The sequence below is a fragment of the Myotis lucifugus genome, unplaced genomic scaffold (assembly GCF_000147115.1).
Source record: "Myotis lucifugus unplaced genomic scaffold, Myoluc2.0 scaffold_574, whole genome shotgun sequence".
Classification (NCBI taxonomy): domain Eukaryota; kingdom Metazoa; phylum Chordata; class Mammalia; order Chiroptera; family Vespertilionidae; genus Myotis; species Myotis lucifugus.
Window position 1 is genome coordinate 273,839 of NW_005871622.1, and position 27,826 is coordinate 301,664.

At 53.1% G+C, this 27,826-nt stretch overlaps 1 protein-coding gene across 1 annotated transcript in view; it reads right to left on the reverse strand.

The window, feature by feature from the left end:
* Positions 1 to 27,826, reverse strand: part of LOC106694687 (laminin subunit alpha-3-like) — a 97,406-nt gene that overhangs the window by 32,478 nt on the left and 37,102 nt on the right. The window contains 11 exon segments of the mRNA XM_023745727.1: positions 1,607 to 1,739; positions 4,634 to 4,790; positions 5,485 to 5,584; positions 6,821 to 6,926; positions 7,366 to 7,418; positions 10,676 to 10,813; positions 15,618 to 15,752; positions 18,987 to 19,049; positions 20,481 to 20,612; positions 23,157 to 23,247; positions 26,578 to 26,696. Coding sequence (XP_023601495.1) covers positions 1,607 to 1,739; positions 4,634 to 4,790; positions 5,485 to 5,584; positions 6,821 to 6,926; positions 7,366 to 7,418; positions 10,676 to 10,813; positions 15,618 to 15,752; positions 18,987 to 19,049; positions 20,481 to 20,612; positions 23,157 to 23,247; positions 26,578 to 26,696 — 1,227 coding nt within the window.

The window sequence follows — 27,826 nt, forward strand, 5'->3', positions numbered from 1 at the left end:
ACACAACAAACACTCAGTGTCACCAGCATCACGTAAAGGAAAATGAAAATAGGGCCATCGTAGTGACTGACCGACTCCCTGCGCTTGTATCTCCTAGCAATGGAGTCTGTGCACACCCTTTGGGGTTGTGCTGGTAAACTGATAGGCAAGTCATGTTTTAGGGCTTATCCTGGCTGCCCCACACTGGGGAGCGAGCCCGCAACCCGGGCATGTGCCCTGACGGGGCGTTGAACTGTGACCTCCTGGTCCATAGGTCCACACTCAACCACGGAGCCACGCCGGCCGGGCTTAGCCTTCTCTCTGCATCAGGGCCCACTGGCACCATTATGTGTCCCTGTCTGGCCCTCCTGCCGCCTGGAGTCTGTGTGCAGGTCTGACAGGAGCCCTGACCTTTGCAGAACAGATCCCAGGGAGGTCCGCACTCCCAGTGCTGTCTCCCAGCCTGCTGGAAGCCGGTCCGTCCTTGCTGCTTGACATAGTCGCTGCAGGTGAGAAACATCTGCACAGCATATGTTTCAAGGGACCTGGCATATATGGCATACTGTTCTTAATATGTTTGTTCCCCTTCTTAGTGCTATGTGTTTTAACCAAGGTCACCTCTCTGAGAAAGGTTGTTTCCCCAGGTGGGGATTTTTCCCTGGAGTTAGGGATTAACAGGACTAAGGAAGGGAATAAAACCCCTTAACTAAGTGCCAGGCAGGTAATTTATCACTTTAACTACGAACAACCACACTTAAACTACATAATCTTTACTTAGGATAATCTCCTCCAGTTATTTCCTTGTAGTTTAACAGAACAATAGAGTAGTGACCTTGGAATGGAGATAACAAACGCCCTAACCTTTGGAATAGAATGGATAGGATTAAAATCAACTGGTATAAATACAGATGTAACAGGAGAATAAAGACCGAACCTGGCTGGAGAACCTGGCTATGCTGATCAACTGAACGCTGCCTCTGTGTCATTCCTTCTTCACCGACTCCGTCCACACCTTTGAGAACCCCTGGACCTGCTGGGGCTGGACCCCAACACCGGCCCCCCTGACTGAGGTCCCCACTCCTCCCGGAGCCCCAGCTTCCTGCTCACACACTGTCTTAGCTTCCTGTGCTCACCCCACGCTCCGGGAACCGGTTGGTTTGGCTGATGCAAGGGGACTGTTTCTGGGGGGGGGGGGGGGGTAGCCAATCAGCACCGCAAGGCGACACACACTTTCCCGTGAGCAAGTTATAAACTAGCTTTGCCTGTGGTGACATCAGAGCCCGGCGTTCAGCCAGACACACAGGTTGCTACATGGGTTTGTAAATGGCAGCTAATGATCAATGTAACAGCAAAGTGCAATAAGCAGGATGCTTAGGAATGAACAGGGGCAGGGGCAGGAGCAGGGGCAGGGGCAGGAGCAGGGGCAGGGGCAGGAGCAGGGGCAGGAGCAGGGGCAAGGGCAAGGGCAGGGGCAAGGGCAGGGGCAAGGGCAGGCGCAGGCGCAGGGGCAGGGTGCCGCGTGCATTGTCAGGCTCAGGCTAGCGCCAGGCGGGCATGTCTACAGAGGAGAAAACGTTTCCCTGGTCCATCGTTTCTTAACCAAAAAGGGTCCTGAAAATGTACCCACCTGCCTCCGCCCCGGACGGATGAAGAGTCACAAGGCCGGCTACCGCCTCCGCTCCAGGGTTCACACATCGCAGAACAACACGGAACTGAGAGCCGCTCGACCGCCCCACGTTCAGCAGGACCCTCACCTCGTTCTGAAAGACACCGAGGCCACACAGTGTAGACGGGACGCTGGCCAAACAGCGGCTTCATCCACGCTTCACACCGGCTCCTGGTGTACACACACGAACATGCCATGTACACACAGACACATGAGTATGCCATGTACATAGAGACACACAAACATGCCATGTACACAGAGACACATGAACATGCCGTGTACACACAGACACATGAACATGTCATGCGCACACACATGAACATGCCATGTACCCCAAGACACATGAGCATGCCATGTACACACACGAACATGCCATGTACACAGACACATTAACATGCCGTGCACACACAAACATGCCATATACACATACACATTAACATGCTGTGTACACACACTCACACATGTGTGCACACATCCACACGTAGTTCACACACATTCACACACAGTGCGCATACATGCATGTGCACCTACACATGTCACACCCACTCAGCAAGCGCCTGCACCCCTGAGGAAGGTGGGAATGCGCAGCCTGGTGAGGAACTGAAGTCACTCACGAGGAAGAGCCGTGAGAGGCACGCCCTCGGGTCCTCTGACCTCGGTAAGCGACAGGCAGAGAGCGTGGGGGGACTGGTTAGGAAGCCACAGAGGCGCGCAGCCACGCAGCTGGGAGAAGTGAAGGACAGGGTGCGATGAAACCCCCCGGAGAGACCCCTCCAGGGCCCACTCACATATACAACATCGCAAATGGTCGCAGAAACCGAGGGCGGCTCAGGAAAGCTACAGACCCCACACACGGGAGGTGAAGGCTGGACGTAACTAAACTGTGCTTAGTGAGTCACAGGAAACACTCTCAGGCCCCATCCAAGGAGAACGCGGGCCTTCAGGTGATGTGGGCGGGGCGTCCCAACACCCACAAGCCCTGGTGCTCACACAGAGGAAGTGCCCCTGAGCCCGCGAGGGGAAGGAAAGACCAGGCTATTTTACGTCTGATCCACAGACTGCATGATCCAATTCAGCTGTGGCCCAAGGAAGGCGCGTGATACTCGGCAGCTGTGAAAAAGCTGTGGGACATGTACACATGGAACACCACGCAGCTGTGAAAAGGCAGGATCTCGTACCCGTGAGATGGCATGGAGGGGCCTGGAGAGCATGATGCTGAGTGAGATAAGCCAGTCAGAGAAAGGCAAGTACCACATGATCACACTCATATGTGAATGAACAAAATAGACACAGAGAACAGAGTGTGGAACCTCAGAGGGAAGGGGGGTGGGGTGGAAAGGGATTAGCCAATGAATTTACATGAATGTGCATAGCCCAGTGACAGACAATCTCGCGGAGAAGGCCTGGGGAGGGGACGAGAGTGGGGTCGAGGGGGTCAACGGAGGAAAAATGGGGACATCTGTAATACTTTCGACAAGATAAATAACAATGATACTAATAATAAAGCCTGGCTCAGTGGTTGAGCATGAACCTATGAACCAGGAGGTCACAGTTCGATTCCCGGTCAGGGCACATGCCCGGGTTGCGGGCTTGATCCCCAGTGTGGAGCGTGCAGGAGGTAGCCGATCAATGATTCTCATCATTGGTGTTTCTCTCTCTCTCTCCCTCTCCCTTCCTCTCTGAAATCAATAAAAATATATTTTAAAAAAGAAAGAAAGGAACTTGGACATTTCCAAATCAGTGGTTCCTTTGATTTTTTAATCATCTTTGAAGGGGCAGTGGTGGAGCGAGAAATCTGTGACATAAACGTCCGGGTGGAATCCCTGTTCTGGGAGCCGGAGCTGCGTGACCCACGGAGGCACTCCAGCTCACCCTCTCAATCTGACTGCTTCACCTTTAATAAGGTTGCAGGTTGGAAAATAATGATGCGAACAGGGATTCGGAGCAGAGGAACGTCAGTGGGGATTTGAGCACCACCCCCTTCCTCGGATGAAGACACTCCCGAGAGTTCACCACTAGAAAGCCATTCCTTGGTGTGAACACGTCACACCTGCGGCTCAGTCACTCACATCCTGTTATGACTCAGGGGAATGCCCGCTTTCTCCTGAGTCACAAAGTGATCGGAAGTAAAGAAACGGGAGGAGCCAACAGTGAGGCGTCCTAGGTCCTGGGACCGTCTGGGAAAGGCCGCTGGACGGGGCCCTGGCCAGACAGAGCCGTGTCAGTCCCCGTGGCTGACGGTCAGGCTTGTCTAAGGGCTGAATGAGGGACCGGCTGGTGCTGGGTCCGCCAGGGACACGGGCTGGTCGCCACGGCCATCAGTTTGCCTCTTTCATTCTGAGTTTCTCCCCGAGACACACAGCGTGAGGAGACCCACCTCGAAGAGAAATGCTGAGAACAAACACACTCAGCAACCACACGCAACGTTTTCATTATAAATGTTACGTCTACGGGTGAAGTGTGAACTCCTTCGTTCCAACACAGAGCCGGGGGGGGGGGGGGGGGAAGGGCCACAGCGGAGGAGACAGGAGGGAAGGAGGAACGTGGGGAAGGAAAATGAAGTAGCGTGGACGGAAACGCCTCACGTACCTTAGCTTCTATTTGTATAGTAATTCGGAGTTTTAAAAAGTGAAAATTAAATAAGAAATTAGCAACATAAGCTTTATTGGAATCATTTAAGTCAACTTGTGTTTATCTTCCACAACTGGCTTAAGAAAAAATGTCTCCTGTTAAATACAGCCTAATCTTGTTTGGGAAATTCCCTATAAAACGTCTCCAGAGAGAAGCACCTTTTCTTTAATCCCCTCCTTTTCTGATTTGGTGACCAAAGTAAACTAACAAGAAACTGTGGAACTGATACATGTGTTTACCAGCTAAAACCCAGCCCCACCCCGAGCCCAGGACACTCGTTCTTATTTTCCAGGAGGAAAACGATCCTGGAGTCGGCTTTGGGGAGAGCTCACCTCTGGGTGAGGTCGGGCCACGCACCTGGAGGGGGGTCATCTGGGCGTATCCTCTCCAGCTGAACCCGGGGAACTCCAGGGGGTCAAACCCGAAGCGCAGGTCCCTCCCGCTGGGGGTGGTGCCGTCTTCGAGCTCGTACTTCATGTGATGCAAGTCTGCGAAGTAGTGGTTGTCCTCAGGTCTGTCACAGACAAAAGCAGACACGGAGGAGCAGGCTGGGCTCACGGACCATCTGACTACCCGTTGGTCCCAACAGCTGCCGCCCAGCACCCCCACCACCCGACAGGGCGCGTTGCACAGGACAGACGGGGCGCCGAGCTTTCTCTCCCAGTGCCTGCTTTCACTCATGTGAACACCCACACGACACACCCACGCCCACGCCCTCCCAGCAGTCAGGTGAGGGCACTCTGAGCACAGCACATGGTGGTAGCATCTTCAAAACGTCCTCAAAGGGCACCCACTGCTCAGCAAAGTCAAATCAGGTTACTTACTCTAAATCCATTCATTCATTCATTCATTCATTCATTCACTCACAAACTCGTAGTCACTCTTCACACAAATATTAACATCGCTGTGTCGGGAACCGTTACTAAGACCTCAGATACAGTAGTGAACGTGCTGGGTTTACAATCACATACATACACTCACGTACGATCACTAGAATGACCTTTCTATGCCTCGTTTTCTCTTAAGCTTCACGCCTATTAATGATTCCTTTCCAGAGTCCAATAATGGCGCCACAGAAAGGGATCAAAACTATCCCGACACGAAGTTCCACGACTCCAGTTCTTCAAACGCACACGGTGACACCCCGACACAAGCTGGCAGCACGAGCGGGTGTGAAGGCCCTTCTCGGGAGCAGCTCCGAGACTCACCGCTGGCACGCCTTCCCCACGATGTGTTCCCGGCACACACACACCCCGGCGGGCCCGCTGCACACGGGGGTGACGGCCCCACCCACGTCACACCGACACCCTGAAAGTCAGGACACAGCGGGTCACCCCTCAGAGCATCTCCTCGGGGACGCCTCCCTGCTTCTAGGAGGGAAGCCGTACGCCAGGGCCCTCCGCTCTGCCCGGCCTCTCTAGTGTGTGGCAGGTGTTTGAAATATGTAGGAACCCCCAAACTGAGATGGTACGACCCCCACTGCCCACTAGGGGGCGGTAGCCTGGAGCTGAAAGCGATTCAGCAGCTCAGTGCTACCATAAGCAGCTCTGCTAACGGAGAGGCTGTGGCAGAGGCAAGAGGAGGGTTAGGGACAACCCCTCCCACAGCTTTATTGTTTGAAGCAATGAAACCCTCAGAGTCGCCTGGAGGGACCGGAGAGCATCCTTGCTGAGTGAATAAGCCAGTCAGAGAAAGACAAGTGTCACATGACCTCACGCGTGTGGACGCTAACAGAGTGACCCGGTGAACAAAGAGACCCAGAGGCATGGAAGCACAGAGCAGACTGTGGGTGTCAGAGGGCGGGCGGCGTGGGGGAGGTTAACCGGGACTCCTATGCACATATGCACGGCCCAGGGACACAGACAGCAGAGTGGCGAAGGCGGGGGGTGGGGGGGGTAATGGAGGAAAAGAGGGGACATCTGTGATACTTTCCACAATAAAGATGCATTTTAAATAAATAAATAAATAAAACAATATCATCTCTAAAAAATCCAGTGTGGGTGTTTTTGATCATGCAAAATATATCTTTAAAACGACTAACCCTCGATGTTATTTACAGTGACTCCCTCATCCCAATTATGTCTTTTCTTTTATTTTTAAATTATATTTGTATTGATTTCAGAGAGGAAGGGAGAGAGATAGAGAGAGATAGAAACATCCATGATGAGAGAGAATCATGGATCGGCTGCCTCCTGCACGCCCTACACTGGGGATCGAGCCCACAACCCGGGCATGTGCCCTGACTGGGAATTAACCCAGGACCCTCAGTCCACAGGCTGACGCTCTGTCCACTGAGCCACACCGGCCAGGGCCCAATCGTGTGTGTTATCATTAACCCCGAGTGTGCTGGCAGCAGAGGAGCTGAAGCGACCTCACGTGCAGTTATCACCAGTCTCAACGGAAAGGTTGGCCCAAGTCCCTGGACAGGAGTTTTGAGCCCGAACCCCCGGAGACCCTGCAGGAGGACGAGGAACTCGGAGGAGAGATTGCCCTGACGTCTGCCCATCAGCACCCGCACTTCACTCAGGGCCCGGGCGTCTTTACCTTGACACCCGAAGTAACTGCCCTTCTCCAGAGCGAAATATCCGTCGTCACACGTGTCGCAGGAATCGCCCCCGACGTGGGGCTTGCAGTGACAGTCCCCGTCGCGCTGCAGAACAAGGAGCGGATGACAATACGGGTGAAGGGGACAGAATTCACTGTGCTCAAGGCTTCAGCCCGCGAGGCCTCGTGTGTCATACGAAGCCGTGCGTCAGGATCTAAAAATGTCCAAAAAGGTCCGGCCGGAGAGGCATCGACCTATGAACCAGGAGGTCACAGTTTGATTCCCGGTCAGGGCGCAGGTCTGGGTTGTGGGCTCGATCCCCAGTGTGGGGTGGACAGGAGGCAGCCGATCAGTGATTCTCTCTCATCAATGATGTTTCCATCTCTCTCTCCCTCTCTGAAATTAATAAAACTATATTTTAAAAAATAAAAACGTCCAAAAAGATGACTGCACGCAGTACAATTACAGAGGTGCTAATATGACACCCGCCCACAGAAACCCCACAAATTGCTGCTGGCGTCCCATGTAAATCGGCTCACGTTACCTGCCCACACTCTCCAATTCCGCTCACCGTCCCCGCCACGTGGCACCGGCATTCTGTGGAGACAAGACAGCGTCCTTGGGCCAAGGGGACCCACGGGCAGCCCCCAGCGCTGGGACCGCGCCATACCGGCCCCTGCACGGGGTCACTTCCCAGCATGCTTCACAGGAGTCAGCTTGCATGGCCGAACCCTAGGGCTGGACCGCTCGCCGGAATCCGAGGAACAGCCAGATCCACACCCCCACCTCCGAGGAGAAATGGCCGGTCTGTGACGGCTCCAAGACAAAGTGCAGCATCAGGGGATTATTAAATGAGTCGAGTGTCCAGGTCATTGCTGACATGGCCCTATTGTCAGCACTCTATTTAAGAATAGTCACTCCACTCAGCCACTTTCCGCTTCGTGGTTTTGAGTCCTGCCCTGGCTTTAATCTAAGCATGAAATGGAATCCCACACTGTTGCAAATGGTTAAGACTTCATTCTTCTCATTCCATGGTATATCTGCACCACAGCTTTTTACCACTTGTCTATTGATGGGCATTAGGATTGCTTCCATATCTTGGCTATTGTAAGTCACACTGCAATGGACATAGGGCACAGAAGACTCCGCACAGTCACCACAATCATGATAAAGGAGAACGAAGCTGAAGGCATCCAGCTACATGATATCAAACTATACTTCAAGGCCACAGAATTGGCATAAAAGCAGACATAGAAATCAATGAACAGAATAAAGAGCCCAAAAATAAACCACACCTCTATGGTCAATTAATATTTGATAAAGGAGGCAAGAACATACAATGGGGTAAAGACAGTCTATTCAATTAATGGTGCTGGGGAAATTGGACAGATGGATACATGCAAAAAAATACAATGAAACTAGACCAACTTATACTATATACAAGAGTAAGTTCAAAATGAACAAAAGACTTAAGTGGAAGACTCGAAACCATAAAACCCTAGAAGAAAACATAGGCAGTAAAATCTCAGATATTTCTCTTAGCAATATTTTTTTCTGACATATCTCCTCAGTTGAGAGAAACAAAAGGAAAAAAATAAATAAATGGGACTTCATCAAACTAAAAGTTTTTGCACAGCAAAGACAACCATCAACAATATGAAAAGACAACCTACTGAAGGGGAGGAGATATTCGCCAATGGTATATCTGATAAGGGGTTAATATCCAAAATGTATAAAAGTTCACTTCTAACTGAAGATGCAGGAGACTGGGGGGAGCGACACTAGAATTTTGAGCATCTTTAGGATTTCCCAGAAGAGGGCGATATTGTACCAAGGGATTTTTTTAACTGTCCAATTACAAAGTTGCAGAATTTGTAAGTACATTTTTTTGTTAACCAAGACTCAGGTCCCTAAATGTCACAGTCCCTGGTCCCTCGTGTGTCCTACAGTGTTTCTAGAATTATCTTGTTTTGATGCCTTAGTCAATGCAGGACCACAAGCCACTACAACCGCTCCAGGAAGTAGGGACCGTGCAATCTCAGTGTTACTCTTGTACAGCTTTAGGATGGAGGACTGGGTGAGCCGCTCTGAGCTGTGCTTGTCTAACAGTTTAATTAAATCCATAGCATTTTGTTTTCTTACAAGCTGTTCCTTAGATATATTTTTTTTGCCTTTTTTGTCTCCTCTTATTCTGTTTCAGCTTCTTCCTTAATGATATTCCCTATCATTGACCTATCATCGATCTATCATCAATCTATCATCTACCATCGATCTATCATCTATCTATCTATCATCTATCTCTCCATCTCCATCTCCATCTCCTTTTCTCTCCAGGCTCCCTCGCCTTCCTCTGTAAGGTCAACAGTCTTCCCGCCCTTGTGGTTCTCCTTGTTGGCTCCTGCCCACACTGCCCAGCCCCACTGCCCGCTGCCTCAGCACTTCCCACAACCCCCTTCCCCCCGGACCCTGTGGAGGTGAGCGGCCAGCCCCAGACAGCCTGGCACACAGGCCCTTCAGGCCTTCTCTGAGGCAAGCCATGCCTGCCAATGGCGGCTACAATTTCCATCCACAAAAACCCTGGTGCCCGAGGGTTCTGGTGAGCGAGGCTCTGGGTCCAGTTGGAGCCGTGGCCCTATCTTCGATGGCTCAGAATGTGAGGCTCCAAGCACCATCAGGAGCCGAGGGCCTGAGAACACCACCTTCTCTCTTGTTAAAAATACGTTTGTATTGAATTCAGAGAGGATGGGAGAGGGACAGGAACATCAATGATGAGAGAGAACCATGGATCGGCTGCCTCCTGCACGACCCACACTGGGGATGGAGCCCACAACCCGGGCCTGTGCCCTGACCAGGAATTGAACCATGACCTCCTGGTTCATAGGTCGACGCTCAGCCCCTGAGCCCCTCGGGCGGGTGAGAACCACGCCCTCCCTGGGAAGTCTGACTCGGCCTTTCGGCCTTTCACAAACACCTCTCTTCCACAGAGAGAGGGTCCCTGAAGCCTCGGTCGGAGCCACCTGCCCTGGAGGCTGCGGCACCCGGAGCACCGAGATTCCGCAGGCATCTTACGGCCACGGAGCACGCAGACTCTCCCTCGCGTCCATCGAGGATGAGCACCAACTCATGACGACTTTTCCTCCGTCTCACTCTTTCCAAACCACAGAAGCTCTGGTCCAGCCCCCGTCCCTGCCCCTCACACCTGTGCTGAGGTGTGATGACACGGTCCCCCGAGGCTGGAGCAGGCAGAACCCCAGCGAAGGCCCCGCTCAGCTGCCCACAGGGGACCTGCTGGACACCCCTGGGGGATCCAAGAGAGGCTCGGATGCCTGGGAGGGGGAGAGACTGGGCCTGGCTCAGGGCCATCTTCACCACCCAGGGAGTTTACATGCGAATCAAGAAACACACATTTAGCCTGGACAGTGTGGCTCAGTGGATAGAGCGCTGGCTTGCCGACTGAAGGGTCCCAGGTTCGATTCCAGTCAAGGGCATGTACCTTGGTTACAGGCTTGGTTGGGGTGCGTGCTGGAGGCAACCAATTGATGTTTCTCTCCCCCTCTCTTCCACTCTCTCTAAAAAGCAATGGAAAAATATCCTCAGGTGAGGATTAACAAAAATAAAAAAAATAAACACAAATTTATAACACACGGGATTTTTTAAAATTTTAGGATTAAACCCGTTTTTGAGTCCTTAGAGAATGCAAGTCTGAAACTGCAGGCATTTTCAATGGACCTGAATCGGGGAGGAAGCAGGCAGATGTGGGTCTCACGCAGCTGTGAGCCGTGAGGGTCTGTGGGGCAGCAGGCTGCTCTGTGAGTGGCAGCACAGGGCCCCCCACGGTTCTGGCGCCCCCTTACCTGAGCAGTGGGGGAAGTCAGGGGCGCCCGAGAGACACCGGTCACAGCGCCGTCCTGCGATCCCCGGGCGGCACGCGCACTGGCCTGTCACTGGGCTGCAGGGTGTCGGGTAGGAGCCGAGGGCGGAGCACTGGCAGGCTGCGGGAGAGACGCCAGTCAGACCCCAGCAGGGGCAGGACCTGGGTAACCCACGGGGTGGGGCCCGGGAGACCCAGTGCCAGTCCAGCTCCGCCTCCTGTTAGACTGGAACCTGCAATGTGGCCAAATGCCCAGAGCCTCTGCTTCCCTTCTGTGCGGGGGTAAGACCAGTGTCCGCGGGACACGACTGTTGCCAGCATTCAATCGGATCACACGTGAAGAGCTGGGCGAGGCCTGTCTGATGTGAGCGCTCAGCAAACCCTCCTGGGTTTGGTTTTTGTAGTTAATTTCACATCCTGCAAGATGGCTGGTCGTGAAGCAGAGCTTGGGAAATGCAGATTGCCCTCCACTGTGTGGGTGGGCCTCATCCAATCAGGGGACAGCATTAGGAGAAAAGATTGAGGTCCCAAAGGAAGAAGGAATTTTTCCTCCAAATCACCTTGGGACTCAAGCGGCAACATTACTGCTTCCCTGTCTCGCTGGCCGCAGGCCTGCCCTGCGGATTTTGGACTTGCCAGCCCCCACGATCATGTGAGCTAATTCCTTAAAATAACTCTCTGTATGCACACACACATACACATGCACATACACACACACACTCACATGCACACACACATGCACTCACACACACATGCATACACACATACACACACGCACTCACACGCACACACACTCACACATACACATGCATACACACATATACACACACTCACACATATACTTACACACATATACACTCACACACATACACACACACACATCCTGCTGGTTCTGTTGTTTGGGTTTTTAAGAATATATATTTTTATTGATCTCAGAGAGGAAGGGAGAGGGAGAGAGAGAGAAACATCGATGGGAGAGAGTCATGGATCACTGCCTCCTGCACGCCCCACACCGGGGATGGAGCCCACACCCAGGGCCCGTGCCCCGACTGGGGATGGAGCCCACACCCCGGGCCCGTGCCCCGACCGGGACTGGAGCCCACACCCCGGGCCCGTGCCCCGACCGGGACTGGAGCCCGCACCCCGGGCCTATGCCCCGACCGGGAATGGAGCCCGCACCCGGGCCTGTGCCCTGACCGGGAATGGAGCCCGCACCCGGGCCTGTGCCCTGACCGGGGATGGAGCCGCACCCGGGCCTGTGCCCTGACCGGGGATGGAGCCGCACCCGGGCCTGTGCCCTGACCGGGGATGGAGCCGCACCCGGGCCTGTGCCCCGACCGGGAATGGAACCGCGACCTCCTGGTTCACAGGTTGAGGCTCAGCCACTGAGCCCTGCTGGCCGGGCTGGTTGTTTTTCTTGAGAAGCTGATGAAGACGGCTCTGTCTGCTGTTTCTGCCCTGAACAGAGCAAGAGGAACCCGGCTCAGGGCAGGCAGCTCTGGCCGGAATACGCGGGCAACACCCACGCTGGCCCCAGGGCCTCAGGGGCCGGCCAGGGAGCTGGGGAGGTGCAGCTACACTCCAGAGAGGGAAACAAAGACACAGGCTTCCCGCCAGCCAGCCAGCCGCAGCCGCAGCTTAAACTGTGAGTTGCTCAACCTGGCACCTCCCCCTCGTCTCAATCCAGCGGCCACTGAAGACCGCCAAGCCCCCACCACCCCAGCGCTGGCAGCCCTGTTCTCACTCCTGGAAGCACCATGAGGCTGCACAACTATTTAATGCGCTTTGTTCTGGTCCAGGTCCTTGGACGCGTCTGCAGTGTTTTACTTCTCATCTGCTCATTGTTTCTGCTTTAGGGCATGTTTACTCCCAAAGAGGATTTAAAACCAACGATCAAACATCTAAGGTGACAGCTTGTCTGCTGGCCCCAGTGTCTCCCAGCACCAGGCACAGGCCTGGACCCAGGACAGGCCGAGGGGAACCTTGTAAACCTTGCATTTAACGACGACGTCCTCCCACCATCAGCCGATGCGCCTTCTCTTGCTGAACCTGCCGCGCTGCAGGAGCCAGGGTTGCTGTAACACCACCCCCTGTCCCTCTGAGAGTAAGCACATGACGAGGTGAACATCCTGACTGTCCCAGGGATGCCCTATGGCCCTGGTTCTGGGGTGTGTCCTTCTGTTGGAAAAGCAGGGGCGCCTCCCTCAGCAAAGCCACAGTCCGTCCCTGATACTCGCCCACCCACCTCTCGGGCTCTGGGTGGATTCAATCTACAGAGAACCCCGAGAAGCTCCTTCAACCCCCCACCTCAGGCTCCCCCAGCAGAGCTGCCTTACAAAGGGGCCAGTTCATGGCGTCACTGCACAAATTTGGCTCAGACTCCCCCCTACCCCCGCCCAGGCCTCGGGGTCCTGTTCACCCCCCAGGAGTCCCAGCCAGACCCTTCCCTCCGCCCCATCGCCATCGGCTGGAGCATCTGGCCTCTTCTCTACGCGAGTGCGTCCGACTTGTGGGACTGTGGTGACAGGTTACCCTTGGGCCGCAACGTATTTATAGGAGTTTTCTGAGAAAAGACCTGTCCCCACACCCAAAGGCCACAGCCACCTCCAACGGGGACCGTTCTGGGCCCAGGGTCAGGTCGACGTGGCTGAGGTTTGGGGGCAGCTGCACTTGGCCCACAATTCCACCCTCCAAGCCTCTTTTCTAGCAAATTGTACCAGCAAAAGGATGAGGAGGACGAGAAAAACAAAGAAAAAGGATGCCCAGCTGGCGTGGCTCAGTGGGTGAGCATCAACCTATGAACCAGGAGGTCCTGGGTTCAATTCCCAGTCAGGGCACATGCCCAGGTTGTGGGCTCGATCCCCAGTGTAGGGTGTGCAGGAGGCAGCTGACCCATGATTCTCTCTCATCATTGATGTTTCTATCTCTTTCTACTTCTTCCTTTTTCTCTGAAATCAATTTAAAAATATATATATATGTATTTTTTTTAAGGAGAGGAAGGCAGGATGAGGAGTGGGAAGGAGGTAAAGATAGGGGGACATGGGAGGAGGAAAGGCAGCGTCACCCCCGAATGACCAGGTTAGCTGAGAAAGCCCGGTTGTGTTCTGTGCTTGCCGATAAGGAGCTGGACCAGACAGCCACGCAATTAGGATTATGAACACACACAGACAGCCTCCAACACAGCCTCAGGCTAACTCACACCTATAAGCAAGTGGGGAGTCTCGAGGGAGTGGAAATTAAAGTGAGAAAGATACGCATTGCACTACGCGAAGTCTGGAATAAATTACATTAAAACAAACCACGAGTGCAGGACTGCAGTTGGCAGAACAACTTAGGGTTTCAACTCCTTTCCTGGAAGGACTCTACCATCTTAAAGCAGCAGAGAGCAACGCCCTGGGCACACGTCCCGGCTGGAACACACTGAACCACCCGATGTGGCATTTGGGGGTCCCGTTGGTTTGGTTCTGAAATTCAATAGACCCAGCAGGCGACTCCACCTCAGACAGACAATAAATTGGAAGATGGGTCGGACCTTGACGCTCGGCCCGTTCAGGTCTCAGTGCGTCTGAGCTCCAGCCCTGGCCTCAGAGCTGCCCTCCAGGGAAGAAACTGTGAAAGGTCACAAAGCACCCGTGGGGGTGGCTCCGTGGCTGGAGCTCAGGCCTAAGCACCGAAGGGTCTCGGGTTCGATTCCCGTCAGGGCACCTACCTAAGTTGCGGGTTTGATTCCCTGTCGGGTGTGAGTGGGAGGCGGCCAATGGATGTTTCTCTCTCACGTCATGTTTCTCTCTCTCCCTCCCCCTTCCTCTCCCAGGGCAGGTTCTGGACACACACCGTGGGCGGGAGGAGGTGGTGGGTGGTGGATGCTGCCCCCTTTCCGGGACGCCCTGTCTCCTCCCTCCCACCTGGCGGCTCCTCAACTCCGCTCAGAGGCCACCTTCTTGGCAGCTGCCCGCACGCAGGCGGCGCCTCCAGGCCCGGGCCTGACCTCCAGAGGAGGAGGGAGCGGAACAGAGAGGCGGCATGGCCAGGGCGAGGGCAGCCTCACATGCACATCTGGAAGTCAGGAATTTACTGATGCGGAGATCACACTGTGATTTCGTTAAAGATCTGCTCTTAGCCCTGGCCGGTGTGGCTCAGTGGATAGAGCGTAGGCCTGCGGACTGAAAGGTCCCAGGTTCCATTCCGGTCAAGGGCATGGACCTTGGTTGCGGGCGCATGCCCAGTGGGGAGTGTGCAGGAGGCAGCTGATCGATGTTTCTCTCTCATCGATGTTTCTAATTCTCTATCCCTCTCCCTTCCTCTCTGTAAAAAATCAATAAAATGTATATTTTTTAAAAATCTGCTCTTGGAAAATACAGATAAACTCAATATTTTTAAAAGCCACGGTCATTTTCATTGGTCATTTGTTCATGTAAATGTCGTTATAAATTCATAGTCATGAGTTATTATTCCAAGAACAATGTTCACATCTATTTTTAAATTATTTTTAAAATATTTTTTAATGGATTTCAGAGAGAAAGGGAGAGAGAGAAACATCAACGATGAGAGAGAATCACTGATTGGCTGCCTCCTGCACACCCCACACTGGGGATCGAGCCTACAACCCGGGCATGTGCCCTGACAGGGAATGGAACCCTGACCTCCTGGTTCATAGGTCAACGCTCACCACTGAGCCACGCCGGTCTGGCAAATTACTTACTTTAATCTCAAAAGGCTGCCACTGACTTTCCCCTTTTCTCACTGCGCTTCTGGGCAACAGTCTCTCCCTTTCACATGAGGACGATGCTGACACGGCTGACGTGTGAGTATGAAGTTCCTGTGGAATAAACGCAGGCCACATGGCTCTGCCAAAACAGCCTCTGCCTTCCCTTCGAGGAGATGAATTATGGGGGGACTGACATCCCTGGGCCTCGGCCACTCACCTTGGCAGATGGGGAACGAGTAGAAACCCTGGCGGCAGGCGGCACACCGGGGGCCCTCGACCCCCGGGCGGCACAGGCACCTCCCGTGGGCATCACAGATTTCGGGGAGCACTCCTTCGAAGTCACAGTCACAGCCTGGGGAGGAGAAGAGGCTTTGGGGGTCTCCCTCCTCCTTCCCTCTGCCAGTCCCCCCCTCCCTCAGGTTTCTGTCGGGAAAACAGATGATGAGTTATCCACGGCTTATCGACATCCTTACCCCAGAGACCACATCTTCAAGGGAAAGAAAATAAATATTCAGGCAAACTCAGAGCTGCACTAAGAAGCATCCGGGGGCGGGGGGAGCATCCGTTTGCAAAATACCTTTTAGACTCTTGTCATGTCTAATCCTGTGAGGATACTCCTCCCCTTCCCCCACCCCAAATCTGAGCTTTACACAGTAAAACTTCAATCTAATAGGTTCCCAACAGATGAGAACCTTGAGGGGGCAGCGCACGGGCCTTGTCCATGCCTGGTACACAGTAGGCGCCAGTCAGAGTGCGATGAATGGAGAACACGCTAAGTATATAAAGAACACGCTAAGTATATGAATGAAGAACAGGCTAAGTATATGAATGAAGAACAGGCTAAGTATATGAATGAAGAACAGGCTAAGTATATGAATGAAGAGCACGCTAAGTAAATGAATAAAGAACAGGCTAAGTATATTAATGAAGGACACGCTAAGTATATGAATGAAAAACATGCTGAGTATATGAATGCAGAACACGCTAAGTATATGAATGCAGAATACACTAAGTATATGAATGCAGAGCATGCTAAGTATATGAATGAAGAGCATGCTAAGTATATGAATGAAGAGCACGCTAAGTACATGAATGAAGAGCACGCTAAGTATGCGAGACTGGAGTTCTTTTCCGTAAACACCGTTTCTCAAATTCTATTCTACTGGCATCTATTCGGAGCTTCAAAACCGAGATATCAGAATTCGCAGGTCCCTCTCTTCCTCCTGATCTGGCCGATCTCCCTGGCAACAGGGACTGCCCGGCCCTGCGGCCGATGAGATGCCCAGCCTGGCAGGGACGCAGCCAGCACAGCCCACCCAGGCTGCTCCCCAACCTCAGGGGCTTACCCTCAGGCCCATCCCCACTGACCTTGAAACCTGGGCACTGCAAGGAGCTCCTAGCAAAGTGACTGGGGACTCGAACCTTTTCACAGTGTTTGCACAAACCACGGGACAGCCAGCCTTCGGGCCACGTGGGCTGCTCTGCAGAACCACCTGGGGTGTCCGTCTCCACCATAACCCCACCCCCCGCCATCTCTCTGCAGCTGTCGATCCTGCTTTTCACTGCTCTGCCTTTGAAGTTGTAGGGAAGAGTGTAATGGAGGGTGGTACCCCCCAGGAGTGGGTGTTGGACCCCCTGCCGTGTCCAACAGCAGCCCCTGAAGGTGTGTCTATTTACACTGACTTCCTAAAGTCAACCTTCAGTGGATACAACTAAGCAGTTGGACCTGGAAAACCCTAACAATATTCGAGGTCATGAAATACAGCGAAAACCCACAAAAGCTCTGATCTGCGACACTGTTCTGTCCTTCTGCTCCAACGCTCCTGTGTCTGAGACTGAGCGAGTGGGTTTTCCAGGGCAGCAGTGCCCGTGCTGGCCGCCCTCTGGGGCCTCCTGGTAAACCCGCCGCTCACTGGGGCCTCCGGGTAAACTGGCTGGCGTGGGATCCCAGACCCAGGGATTCTGCGATCACCCCAGGTCTGTGAACTGTGGCCTGGGTACCAGACCCACCGGTGTCAGTAAAAAAAGTCCTATGGGAGCACCGCCAGGTTCACGCATCGACGTACTGTCCATTGCTGCTCCTACAACAGCAGAGCTGAGTACGGCGCCGTCGCCTGCAAAGCTGGACTATTCCCTACCGGCCTCTTTACAGGAAAGCCTGCCAACGCCGAGCGGGAGCTTTTACTAACGAGAGGAAGAGACATGTATCAGAATCATCCGGAAACTTGCTCAAACCAACAGCCTGGGCTTCGCCCCTAGATTAAGATCTGGGGTGAGCCCTGGCTGGTTTGGCTCAGTGATTAGAGCATCGGCCCACGGACATTTAGTCTTGGGTTGGATTCCCGGTCAAGGGCACCTACCTCGGTTGCAAGTTTGATCCCAGCCCTGGTAGGGGCGTGTGCGGGAGGCAACCAATTGATGTTTCTCTCTCTCTCCCCCTCCTCCCCTTCCCTTCCATCTTTCTCTCCCTCTCCTTCCTTCCTCCCATCTCTGTCTCCCTCTTTCTTCCCTTCCGCTCTCTCTAAAAATCAATGAAAAAAATATCCTCGGATGAGGATTGAAGAAAAAAGAGATCGGGGGTGACACACAGGGATTTATATCTTGGAAAAGCATGGGTTCCGCAGCTCAGCCTGTGTGAGAACCACTGTTAGAAGCCATGGACACATGCATGGGCCATAAGGAGTGACATCCTCAGGGCGGGAGGGTGCGGTGCTACCCAGCCCAGCATGTCCTTGGCTGTGGAGATGTTTGTGCTTCTCTCGTTCCCTGCCAGGCTGGGCCCTAGACCGGCGTCTTTAAAATGCACGAGTGAACGGCATCTGCCCTCACTTCCCAGAGCCATCCAACTGCACTAGTTATCCTCTCCCGTGAGGCTGCCTTCCAAGGCTTCCCTGAGATTTCGTAACAGACTCTGCACTTCCCTTCAAGGTCAATTAAACTTCTTTCCCGGAGTGCCAGCCCGCTCTGCTCCGGGAGGAAAGGGGATTGAATGACAAAGGGGAGACCTGAACCACTCCTGAGACCGGACAGGAGATGCCTTGTAATCAAAGCTCAAGGCCAGTCCCATCCCAGCAATAACAACATTCGAGGAAGCACTTGCTCAGACCCACTGTGGGCCGAGACTGGGGTCGGTCCTGGGGTTAGAAACAAGTCAGGCGGAGCTGATGTCCCCAGTGACCACGTGTCTGACGGAAACATAAGACGACGCTCCACATGACACGTGGTGCCCCCTATGACCAGAGGCAGAGGGAGGGTGGAAGCAGGAAACAGCATAGGACGTGGACTGGATTGCGCTACACCTGAGCCCGGTGAGCCCTGGGTGCTGCCCAATCCTGAGACACTCCCCACGCCCGCCCCCTCCCCCACGTGCTAGGATAGCTCCTTCATCCTTCTCCCTCCTCAACCCCAAGGCCTCCTCCCACCCTCATTCTGCCTCGGGCCTGGATTCTTATTTCACAGAAGAAAAGGAACCACCAGGAGAGCTCCCATGGGACCCACCTCAAGGCACCTGCCACGCCCCCAACTTGGCGCAGGAAGTAGAGAAAGAGGAGGGAGCATCGCATTCTCATGGCCCTTACATCATTACCTTTTATGTCTCCAGCTACTGGGTCTTCTGGACTTGGAGCAGAAACAGGGAAAACAGGAATCCCTAGAAAGATAGTTTATTAAAAACTACAGAGAAGGATTAGGGAGACAGGGAAGTAGAATATTAAACTGCATGAACGAGGAAGAAGCCCTAATGTGCTGACGGGCAGCCGGGGAAGCCAAGAGGCACTGGATTTAACACGCATCTGGTCATGGAGACCAGCGGGCCAGGCGTCTGGCGTGTCTGCTAATGAACAGAAAGCGATGGTTTGCGCTCACGTAGCTAAGTCTCGGTCTGAGGAGGACGGCCTGAAACCTCAACACCTTTATTGTAAAATGGAGACGAGCTTTTCGAAAATGTTTTCTTTCAAGATTCCCCTCCCCCACTCCCAAATTTTGTTTACACCGTAGCGTTACTTCAAGATTCCTTTTTTCACTAAACAGGCAAATACAATTTCTGCTCAGCCTCTACCCACTGATTGCAAATTCTAGGTTGCTTAAGTCCTGAGGTGGTCTTGCTGTGTTCTGGCCTAAATTGGTTCCTTTAAACATAAGATGATCATATAATGTGCCCTTCCGACTAGGACACTCAACAGTGCTGGTTTAATAATCACCCCGGCCCAGCCGGTGTGGCTCAGTGGCTGAGCGTCGACCAGGAGGTCACGGTTAAATTCCTGGTCAGGGCACACGCCCAGGTTGTGGGCTCCATCCCCAGCAGGGGGCGTGCAGGAGGCAGCTGATCAATTCTCATCATTGATGTTTCTAACTCCCTCTCCCTCTCTTCTCTGAAGTCAATTTTAAAAAATATTTAGATGTCCCCTTAGATCACCGTAGGGGGTGAGGGGCCTGTGATAACGTGGCCTGTCGACGTGGGGAGAGTGGAAACACATCCTCCTGGTCCCAGGACATGACACACGGCACGTGCAAACGGCCACCTGGAAGCCAGTGGTCTCCTCCAGGTTAACGAGAACGTCCCCCATGTGGTTACTGTTACGCTGAAATTGCCAACATTTACCCTTTTGACCTGAGGAGACGGCAACGTCTACGGTACAGCCTAACACTGTGGAGGTAAATTAGACTGCACAACATATGTTTATACACTTTATGTTCCAACTTTTAGAAACACTTTCAGCCTGGCTGGAATGGCTCAGCGTCGAACTATAAACCAGGAGGTCACGGTTCAATTCCCAGTTAGGGCACATGCCCAGGTTGTAGGCTCGGTCCCTAGCAGGGGGCATGCAGGAGGCAGCTGATCAACGATTCTCTCATCATTGATGTTTCTCTCTCTCCCCCTCTCCCTTCCTCTCTGACATCAATTTTTTAAAAAATTTAGAACCACTTTCACATAAATACAATCCACCTGACCCCATTCCTGTGCCCCCTCCCTCCCTCACCCACCCACCGTGCCCTCGAGCGTGAATGCACAGCCCAGCCTGTGTGTGTGTGTGTGTGTGTGTTGGGGGCGGGGGGGAGGAGCCCTTGCGCAGGCACTTACGGGAGCAGAGTGGGAAGTTGTGGTAGCCGGGGGCGCACTCCTCGCAGTGGTCGCCGTGGAAGTTGGGCCGGCAGGCACAGCGGCCCGAGCCCGGCTCACAGCCATCCGCGTGCTCAGGGCTGCAGCTGCAAGCTGAGAGCAACCAGTTCCGAGCGTCAGTCCTTCGCGCACTGGACACGGCAAACACACCTGATACTTCTCAGCAACGTTCCCGCTCTGTCCTGGGTGCGGCCATCCTTGAGAGGGTCCGTCCTTTCCACCACATGCGTGGCTCCCACTGATGGAGCCCCAAGGGCCTCAGAGAGGAGCCTTAAGGAGCATCCACACTGGGATGCTCTCAAGATGCAGTGCCACACGGAGCCCTGCCCAGCTCGCTGTGGAGAGGGAAGCCTGGACCCTCCACCATCGGAGAGGCTGGGGGGCTGGGGCTGGAGCTCCCGGCAGGCCTGCTGGACACAGCCTCTCCGGGCCATGAGCCAGCTGTGAATGTCCACGCCGTGGTCATTTTACACGGGTGTGGTGTGGACACGTGTGTGGGATGCCTGGATGTGGGTATGTCATCTGTGGGCAGCACAGCAAGATTGTGCCCATAACCCAAGTGGTAGATTCGAGTGATGCGGCCCTGAAGGCAGTTGGTGCAGCCGACACATTGACTGGGTGAGCGTTTCCGAGGGACCCACTGGTGCCCTCCCTTGGGAGCGTCCCTCGACCCGCAGGTCCTCACCGTGGACACAAAACCCTGTCATCGCTCCGCTAGGTCCATGTCCCATGAGCATCAAGCACCTCCCGCCCCACAGCCTGGCCCCTCTGGAGGCCTTTGCTGAGTTTGTGTAGGATGCACGCGCCTGCGGACCCTTTACGCTAAGCCTGACATCCCCAGGAGGCCACTTCAGTGACAAACTAGAAAAGTGATAGAAAGTTGAGGTTCCTGCCCTAGTCAGTTTGGCTCAGTGGATAGAGCAGTGATGGCGAACCTTTTGAGCTCGGTGTGTCAGCATTTTGAAAAACCCTAACTTAACTCTGGTGCCGTGTCACACATAGAAATTTTTTATATCTGCAACCATAGTAAAACAAAGACTTATATTTTTGATATTTATTTTATATATTTAAGTGCCATTTAACAAAGAAAAATCAACCAAAAAAATGAGTTCGCGTGTCATAGGTTCGCCATCACTGGGATAGAGCATCAGCCTGTGGACGGAAGGGTCCCGAGTTCGATTCTTGGTTGCAGATTCCCCGGCCCTGGCTGGGGTGTGTGCAGGAGGCAACCAATCGATGTTTCTCTCTGTCTCTCCCTCTCCCTTCCTCTTCTCTAAAAATCAATGGAAAAATATCCTCAGCTGAGGATTAACCAAAAAAAAAAAAAAGAAGAAAGAAAAGGAAACTGAGGTTCCTGACAGAGTGTGACTGCATCCAGGATGCCCGTGTCCCTTTGCCGATGCCCACTGGGCACAAGGAAATGATGGACACGTTGCTTCGTGGGATGGTGTGGAAGAGGCGGGAAGCAGGATCACACCTGATCACGTAAGACTGTCCTGGAGCCACAGCTCAGAGCTCACTCACACTGTGGTCTTTGATGCCTTCAAATGTGAATGATGTGAAGGAGGAACTGGGACACGGTGGCAGAGACGACCTCGGGATGGGAGTCATCTTCCGCCCCCGGCAGCCCGAGAACAGAGAGGAACCGCCGGGACACACACACAGGACAGTCTGCACTCGGACCCCGATGGACGGTTCCACGGGGGGCGGGGAGGGAGGAGTAGAGGGGTCGGGCCGGGGGGGGGGGGAAGGGGCCCCGAGGCATCCTTCTGGCCGTGGAGCTAGGAGAGCCCGGGGACGCCAGACAGGTGTGAACTGCTTCCTGGACCCGCCAGGTGCTGGCTTTGTCACCTGGGCCAAAATATGCAGGCCCTTTGGTTTCCCCACATCTAAACACGAGAATCAGCCTACAATGCCCGAAATTTATTAAATAAGACACACGTGAAAGTATTTAGGCAACGCCTTGCATAGAGCAAACGCTTGATAAATCAAAGCTCTTTTAAATATTAGGTCTATTACTTAATTCTTCTAAAATTTTTACTATGTTGTCTTGATGCTGCTTCTGAAAAAAATTTAAAACTATTGGACATCATAGAAACATGACAAGGCCGGCCGGTGTGGCTCAGCGGCTGAGCATCAACTATGAACCAGGAGGTAACGGTTCAATTCCCAGTCAGGGCCCATGCCCGGGTTGTGGGCTCCATTCCCAGTAGGGGGCGTGCAGGAGGCAGCCAATCAGTGGTTCTCTCTCATCATTGATGTTTCTTTCTCTCCCTTTCTCTCTGAAATCAATAAAAACATTTTTTTAAAAAAGAAACGTGTTGAAACAAGAGGAAATAGAGGCGCTGCCATTGGCTGCAGGCCCAGAATGCGATAGCCCAATGGTTAGTGTTTTCCCAGGCACTTTCGAGGGCATTTCACTTAACCTTAGGGAATATATGATCGTTTCTATTTTTATATATAAGAAACCTGAGGCTCAGAGAGGTTATGTAACTGCCTGTGGTCACACAGGAAGGAGTGAACCCACAATATGAAGAAAGAGGGAAAGAAGGGCCTAGTGGCTGATGGGAACGGAGCCTGTGGCCTCCCGGGAGCAGCACACCCGCCCAAGAGGCACCAGGTTGAAATGCAACTTACGGATGCAGCCGTGGGGGGCCTCCACCGGCACGCCGTGGGGGCGGAAATAGCCCTTGGCGCACTGCTCGCAGTTTATGCCCGCCGTGTTGTGCTGGGAAGAAAGAGAGATTCGGAGGCAGGGCCCTGAGCAGGTCTGATCTCACACTGTTCGCCCAGAGGAATAACTATCGTGTGCACGTGCAATTTCAAAGTCACGCACATAAAACACACAACAAAAAAGGACTGATCTTGGCCTGGAGTCTCCAAGATTTACCACAGGACACGGGCTCACACTGGCTGTGGATTTTCCCTTTGGAGAGGAAATGAGAGTAAGTTCCACGAACTGGACAACCCAGCTTTCCCCCATCACAGGGACTTGCTAATGAGCCACCTGGCCTTTGAGTGAGAGAGGCCCACAATTCAAACTTTATTCAGAAGAAGGACGGACAGTAGATGACCCTTCGTTTAGCCCAAGGAGTAAACTGTCACGTGTGTTTTCATCTTCTCGGTTGGGAAGAAAGCACACACTCATCCTCTCCTCCCGCCGTCCTCATGTTACCTGTGCTTCAGTCATGGAACCGCTTCCCAAACATGTCTGTTACGTGAATGGAAAAGGTAGGCAGGAGCCTCCCACACAGAACTCGTTTTAAAGGATAATACGAGGCGGCTTTTTCTATTTCATGATTGACCCTCTTAATTGCCACAGAACCTAATTACACAACATGCGTCACCAGTTTCCAAGGACCACCCAGCACGCGCCCAGCTCAGCCCTGCCTCTCCTGCTCTCCAACTGGAACAACTGGGAGGACGCTGTTCCTTCAGTAACAAAAGGAGAGGCGACTGGGAGTCAAAAAGAACCACCAGACGCTCGGACCCACACAGAGGCTGCGCAGAAGCCCAGAGGGGAGGACAGGCCCTTTCTGTATCCTCTCCCCCGTCTCAGACGATTTTATTAACTCCGGACTTTCAGTTATTCCCACTCCTTGTCCTGTGGGCGAAACTCTGAATGCACTTCCACACGGAGGCCTAACACCACACGGGCCACTGCTCTGACTTCACACTTAGATGCGCACGCACTGGGGCAAACAAGAAACAGCTGTGGCCCACCCCCTTCCCACCCAAGGCCAGTTCACCCCTCGACTCTGTGGCTGAGAACAGACCCAGGACACGGGGCAGCCTGGGCTCCCAGTGTGTCCGTCGGAGAGGAAATGAGGAGACGTCCCCCAAAGTGTGGAGCCCGGGCTTTCCCTTCTCCCACAAAGTTCGGGCGGTGAAGCACTGGCCACAGAGAAGGTGCAGTTTTAAGACACAAAACACAGCAACAAGCGACCGAAAGACGACGACATATCGCCAGAAGATGGATGATGCTGCAGTCGGCCTCCAGGTCGCAGGTGTCGTGCGGGGCCCACACCGCACCCAGAGGTGACCTCTGGACACCCAAGGTCATGGCTGGACCAAGGCCGATGGAGACGTAAAGATCGCGGCTCCCTGGTTTCTACAGGAAGCACTGAAGAAGCCGCCTCACCCGGGGAGTGGGCACTGAATTTGCATTTACCTGACACTTAACACAATGAGAAAACTGCAGCTTTCAAGCCAAGGAGCGGGCTGGGCACAAAGGGAATCCGTGCAGGAGTTAACTGACCCCACAGACACCCCTCCTCTGGCACCTCCCAGAGAAGCTAGGAACGCTCACCCAGAAACCCGGCCCTGGTCTGACCATCCTTCCGTCCTAATCCTTTTCCGAGGTGCTTTCCATCTTCAGGTAAAACCCACCTCCCTGTCTGTCGCTCAGTCCCTGACCAACCCACACACGCTGCTGATGTCCAATCCTGAGAACTTCAAGCACATGGAGACCGCTGCTGGCCACTGCTGGCCAGCAAAGCCTGACTTCCCTTCCTACGGCCACGACCTGGCCTCTGACCTCTGACCTGTCCACCCCTGCTCATCCCCTGCCGTCCCCTCCACCTGGAACTCTCCCCCAGGCAGCCGATCAATAATTCTCTCTCATCATTTTTGTTTCTATCTCTCTCTCCCTCTCCCTTTCTCTATGAAATAAAAAACAATATATTTTAAAAAAGAACATCAATATTTTATTAAAGGGAGTCAAACACCCCCCAAAAATGTTGTGTCCCTTGCCTTCTTTCATTGCTCTCCCCGCCCCGAATTTTATTATAAAAAATAAAAGTTTTCCAGTGAACACCTATGCATGCCCTATGTAGAGATTTTACTGTATTTGTTTTATCACAGAATTATCCGTCTTCTCGTTCCCTGTCCATCCATCAGTCCATCTTACTTTATGCATTTCAAAATAAACTGCCAAGTACCTAACTTAAACAAAGGCATTTTAAATTCACGTTGGAAAAAAATGCAATGAACCTAAACAAGACTTCAATAATCTACATACAAAAGAAAAATGCTTTTGCAGGGCCATTCTGAAAAAAATAAAATTCGATCTTGATGTCTTCCTGGAACTGCAAAGTACAAAATGTAGTGTGACTGAGAGAAGGAAGAGCAGGAACGACGTGTCCTAAAGACTCACTGAGGGGCTGGCCCTTCACTGGAGAAGCATCCCACCTACTCGTCCCCCAGTGCTTCCGCGATTCTATTTCCACAGCTTAATTTCATACAAATTTATTTCCGCAATTTAATTCCATACACATTACTGAGGGCCTTGGAGTGCATCGCTTGACCAGATCCCGGGACCTCTCTTATGCATGCAACCCTCCCTATGACTTGAACAAACCTATGCCTCACCGTTTATTTGTACTTTAGTTCCCTGCAAGGACAGGCTGTGGAGTGTGGGGAGTGGGAGGTGGGGGAGAGGGTGGGTCCCTCTCGGCCCGTGTGGCCCTGGTCTGATAGAAATGGGCACCTCACGAAGAGACGATTTCTTTGATGGCGACTTTGACAAAGCATCACTCTAAAAGCACCAGGACTGAGGGACAACATAGTCCAAACTCATGGACATTAGACCCTCCTCTTGGCTAATGTCCAGTGAACCCCACTGTCCCCAGAAAAGATGAAAAGTGTTTCATACTTGGTGCCGATGGCAGACGTCATTACTCGATCCTGCTGCCCTTTCTCCCCGAGTCTAGATTCAAAACTGTCTGAACAGAGGAGCAGGGCCAGCACTGAGGTCAGCACCCTTTTCCCTCCAGCTTCAGAGCCTTCACACCATGAGCTGGAGCAGCCAGGACTTCTCCCCATTTAGGCCAAGATCACGTAAGGAACCTGATCGCTGGCGCCTGGACAAACATGCCTCAGTCCGTGTCCCCTTCCACCCCACGGGACGGCCAGCTCACGAGGACGTGGTGCAGAGTGGAGAGGTGATTCCAGAAAACAATTCCAATGCTCAGAACGGCCTTGGCATCTTTTGGGGAGCAGAGCTTAATGATGTCATTTCCTACAGTGACACCCCCACTCGACTTGCCCAGGGCCTCACCTGACAGTTGATGCAGACCCCTCCACCTGCGTAGACGCCGCGGATGTCCAGGCTTGCCTGCTGCCGCTCCACGTCCGGGTCGTAGAAGCAGTCGGTGGCGTGGCCATGGCAGTTGCAGGCTGCAAAGGGCACCCGAGGTGAATGCACACCATGGCTGTGGGAGGCTCAGTCAGCCTCACCCTATGCATGAGCCGCCCCCAGAGCACGGCTGCCTAGTGAGCTACAGCACCGCCTCCTCCGGGACCCCAGCGGCACTCTCAGTGGGAAATCTTAGGGACTTTTACACAAAGTCCAGTCTGCAACCCTAACCCTAACCCCCAACCCCCACTGCTCCCTCAATGCGCCCAGCTCTCTGCTTAGCCGCCAATCTCACCACCTTCTTCAGACCTCGGTCCTCAAAGAGTTAGGGTTCCAACCCAGTATCACATCCTAAGAAATGATGAGGATTGAAATTCAATAGTGGCTGCATCGTGTCCTAGACCAGCCGTGGGCAAACTACGGCCGGCGGGCCGGATCCGGCCCGTTTGAAATGAATAAAACTAAAAAAAAAAAAGACCGTACCCTTTTATGTAATGATGTTTACTTTGAATTTATATTAGTTCACACAAACACTCCATCCATGCTTTTGTTCCGGCCCTCTGGTCCAGTTTAAGAACCCATAGTGGCCCTCGAGTCAAAAAGTTTGCCCACCCCTGTCCTAGACTGTTAAAGAGGCCAGCTTATGTTAAAGCACTCGGCCCAATCCTTGCATTGAGTGAACGCCTAATCATAGTAAACGTTATTACTGGTGGTGTTTCTTTTTTAAAATATATTCTTATTGATTTTAGAGAGAGGAAGGGAGAGAGAGAAATATTGATGAGAGAGATACATCGATTGGCTGCCTCCTGCAGGCCCCCCACCGGGGATCAAGCCCACAACCTGGGCATGTGCCCTGACTGGGACTCGAACCAGGATCTCCTGGTTCATAAGTCAATGCTCAACCACTGAGCCATACCTGCTGGGCCATTGTTATTTCTGTTCTCACATTTATGTCTGAATTTGGAGTGGGGCCCTCACACCTCCACTCTTGTGAGTTACTCATTACACTAGAAAGACCTGTGACCCTGAGATTGGCGTGATCCCCCCCCCTTCACAAGCAGGGAAAACACAGCTCAGGTAGAGATGGGGGGTGTTGGGTGGGTCCTCAGGTAGAAATGGGGGTGTTGGGCGGGTCCTTAGGTAGAAATGGGGGTGTTAGGCAGGTCCTTAG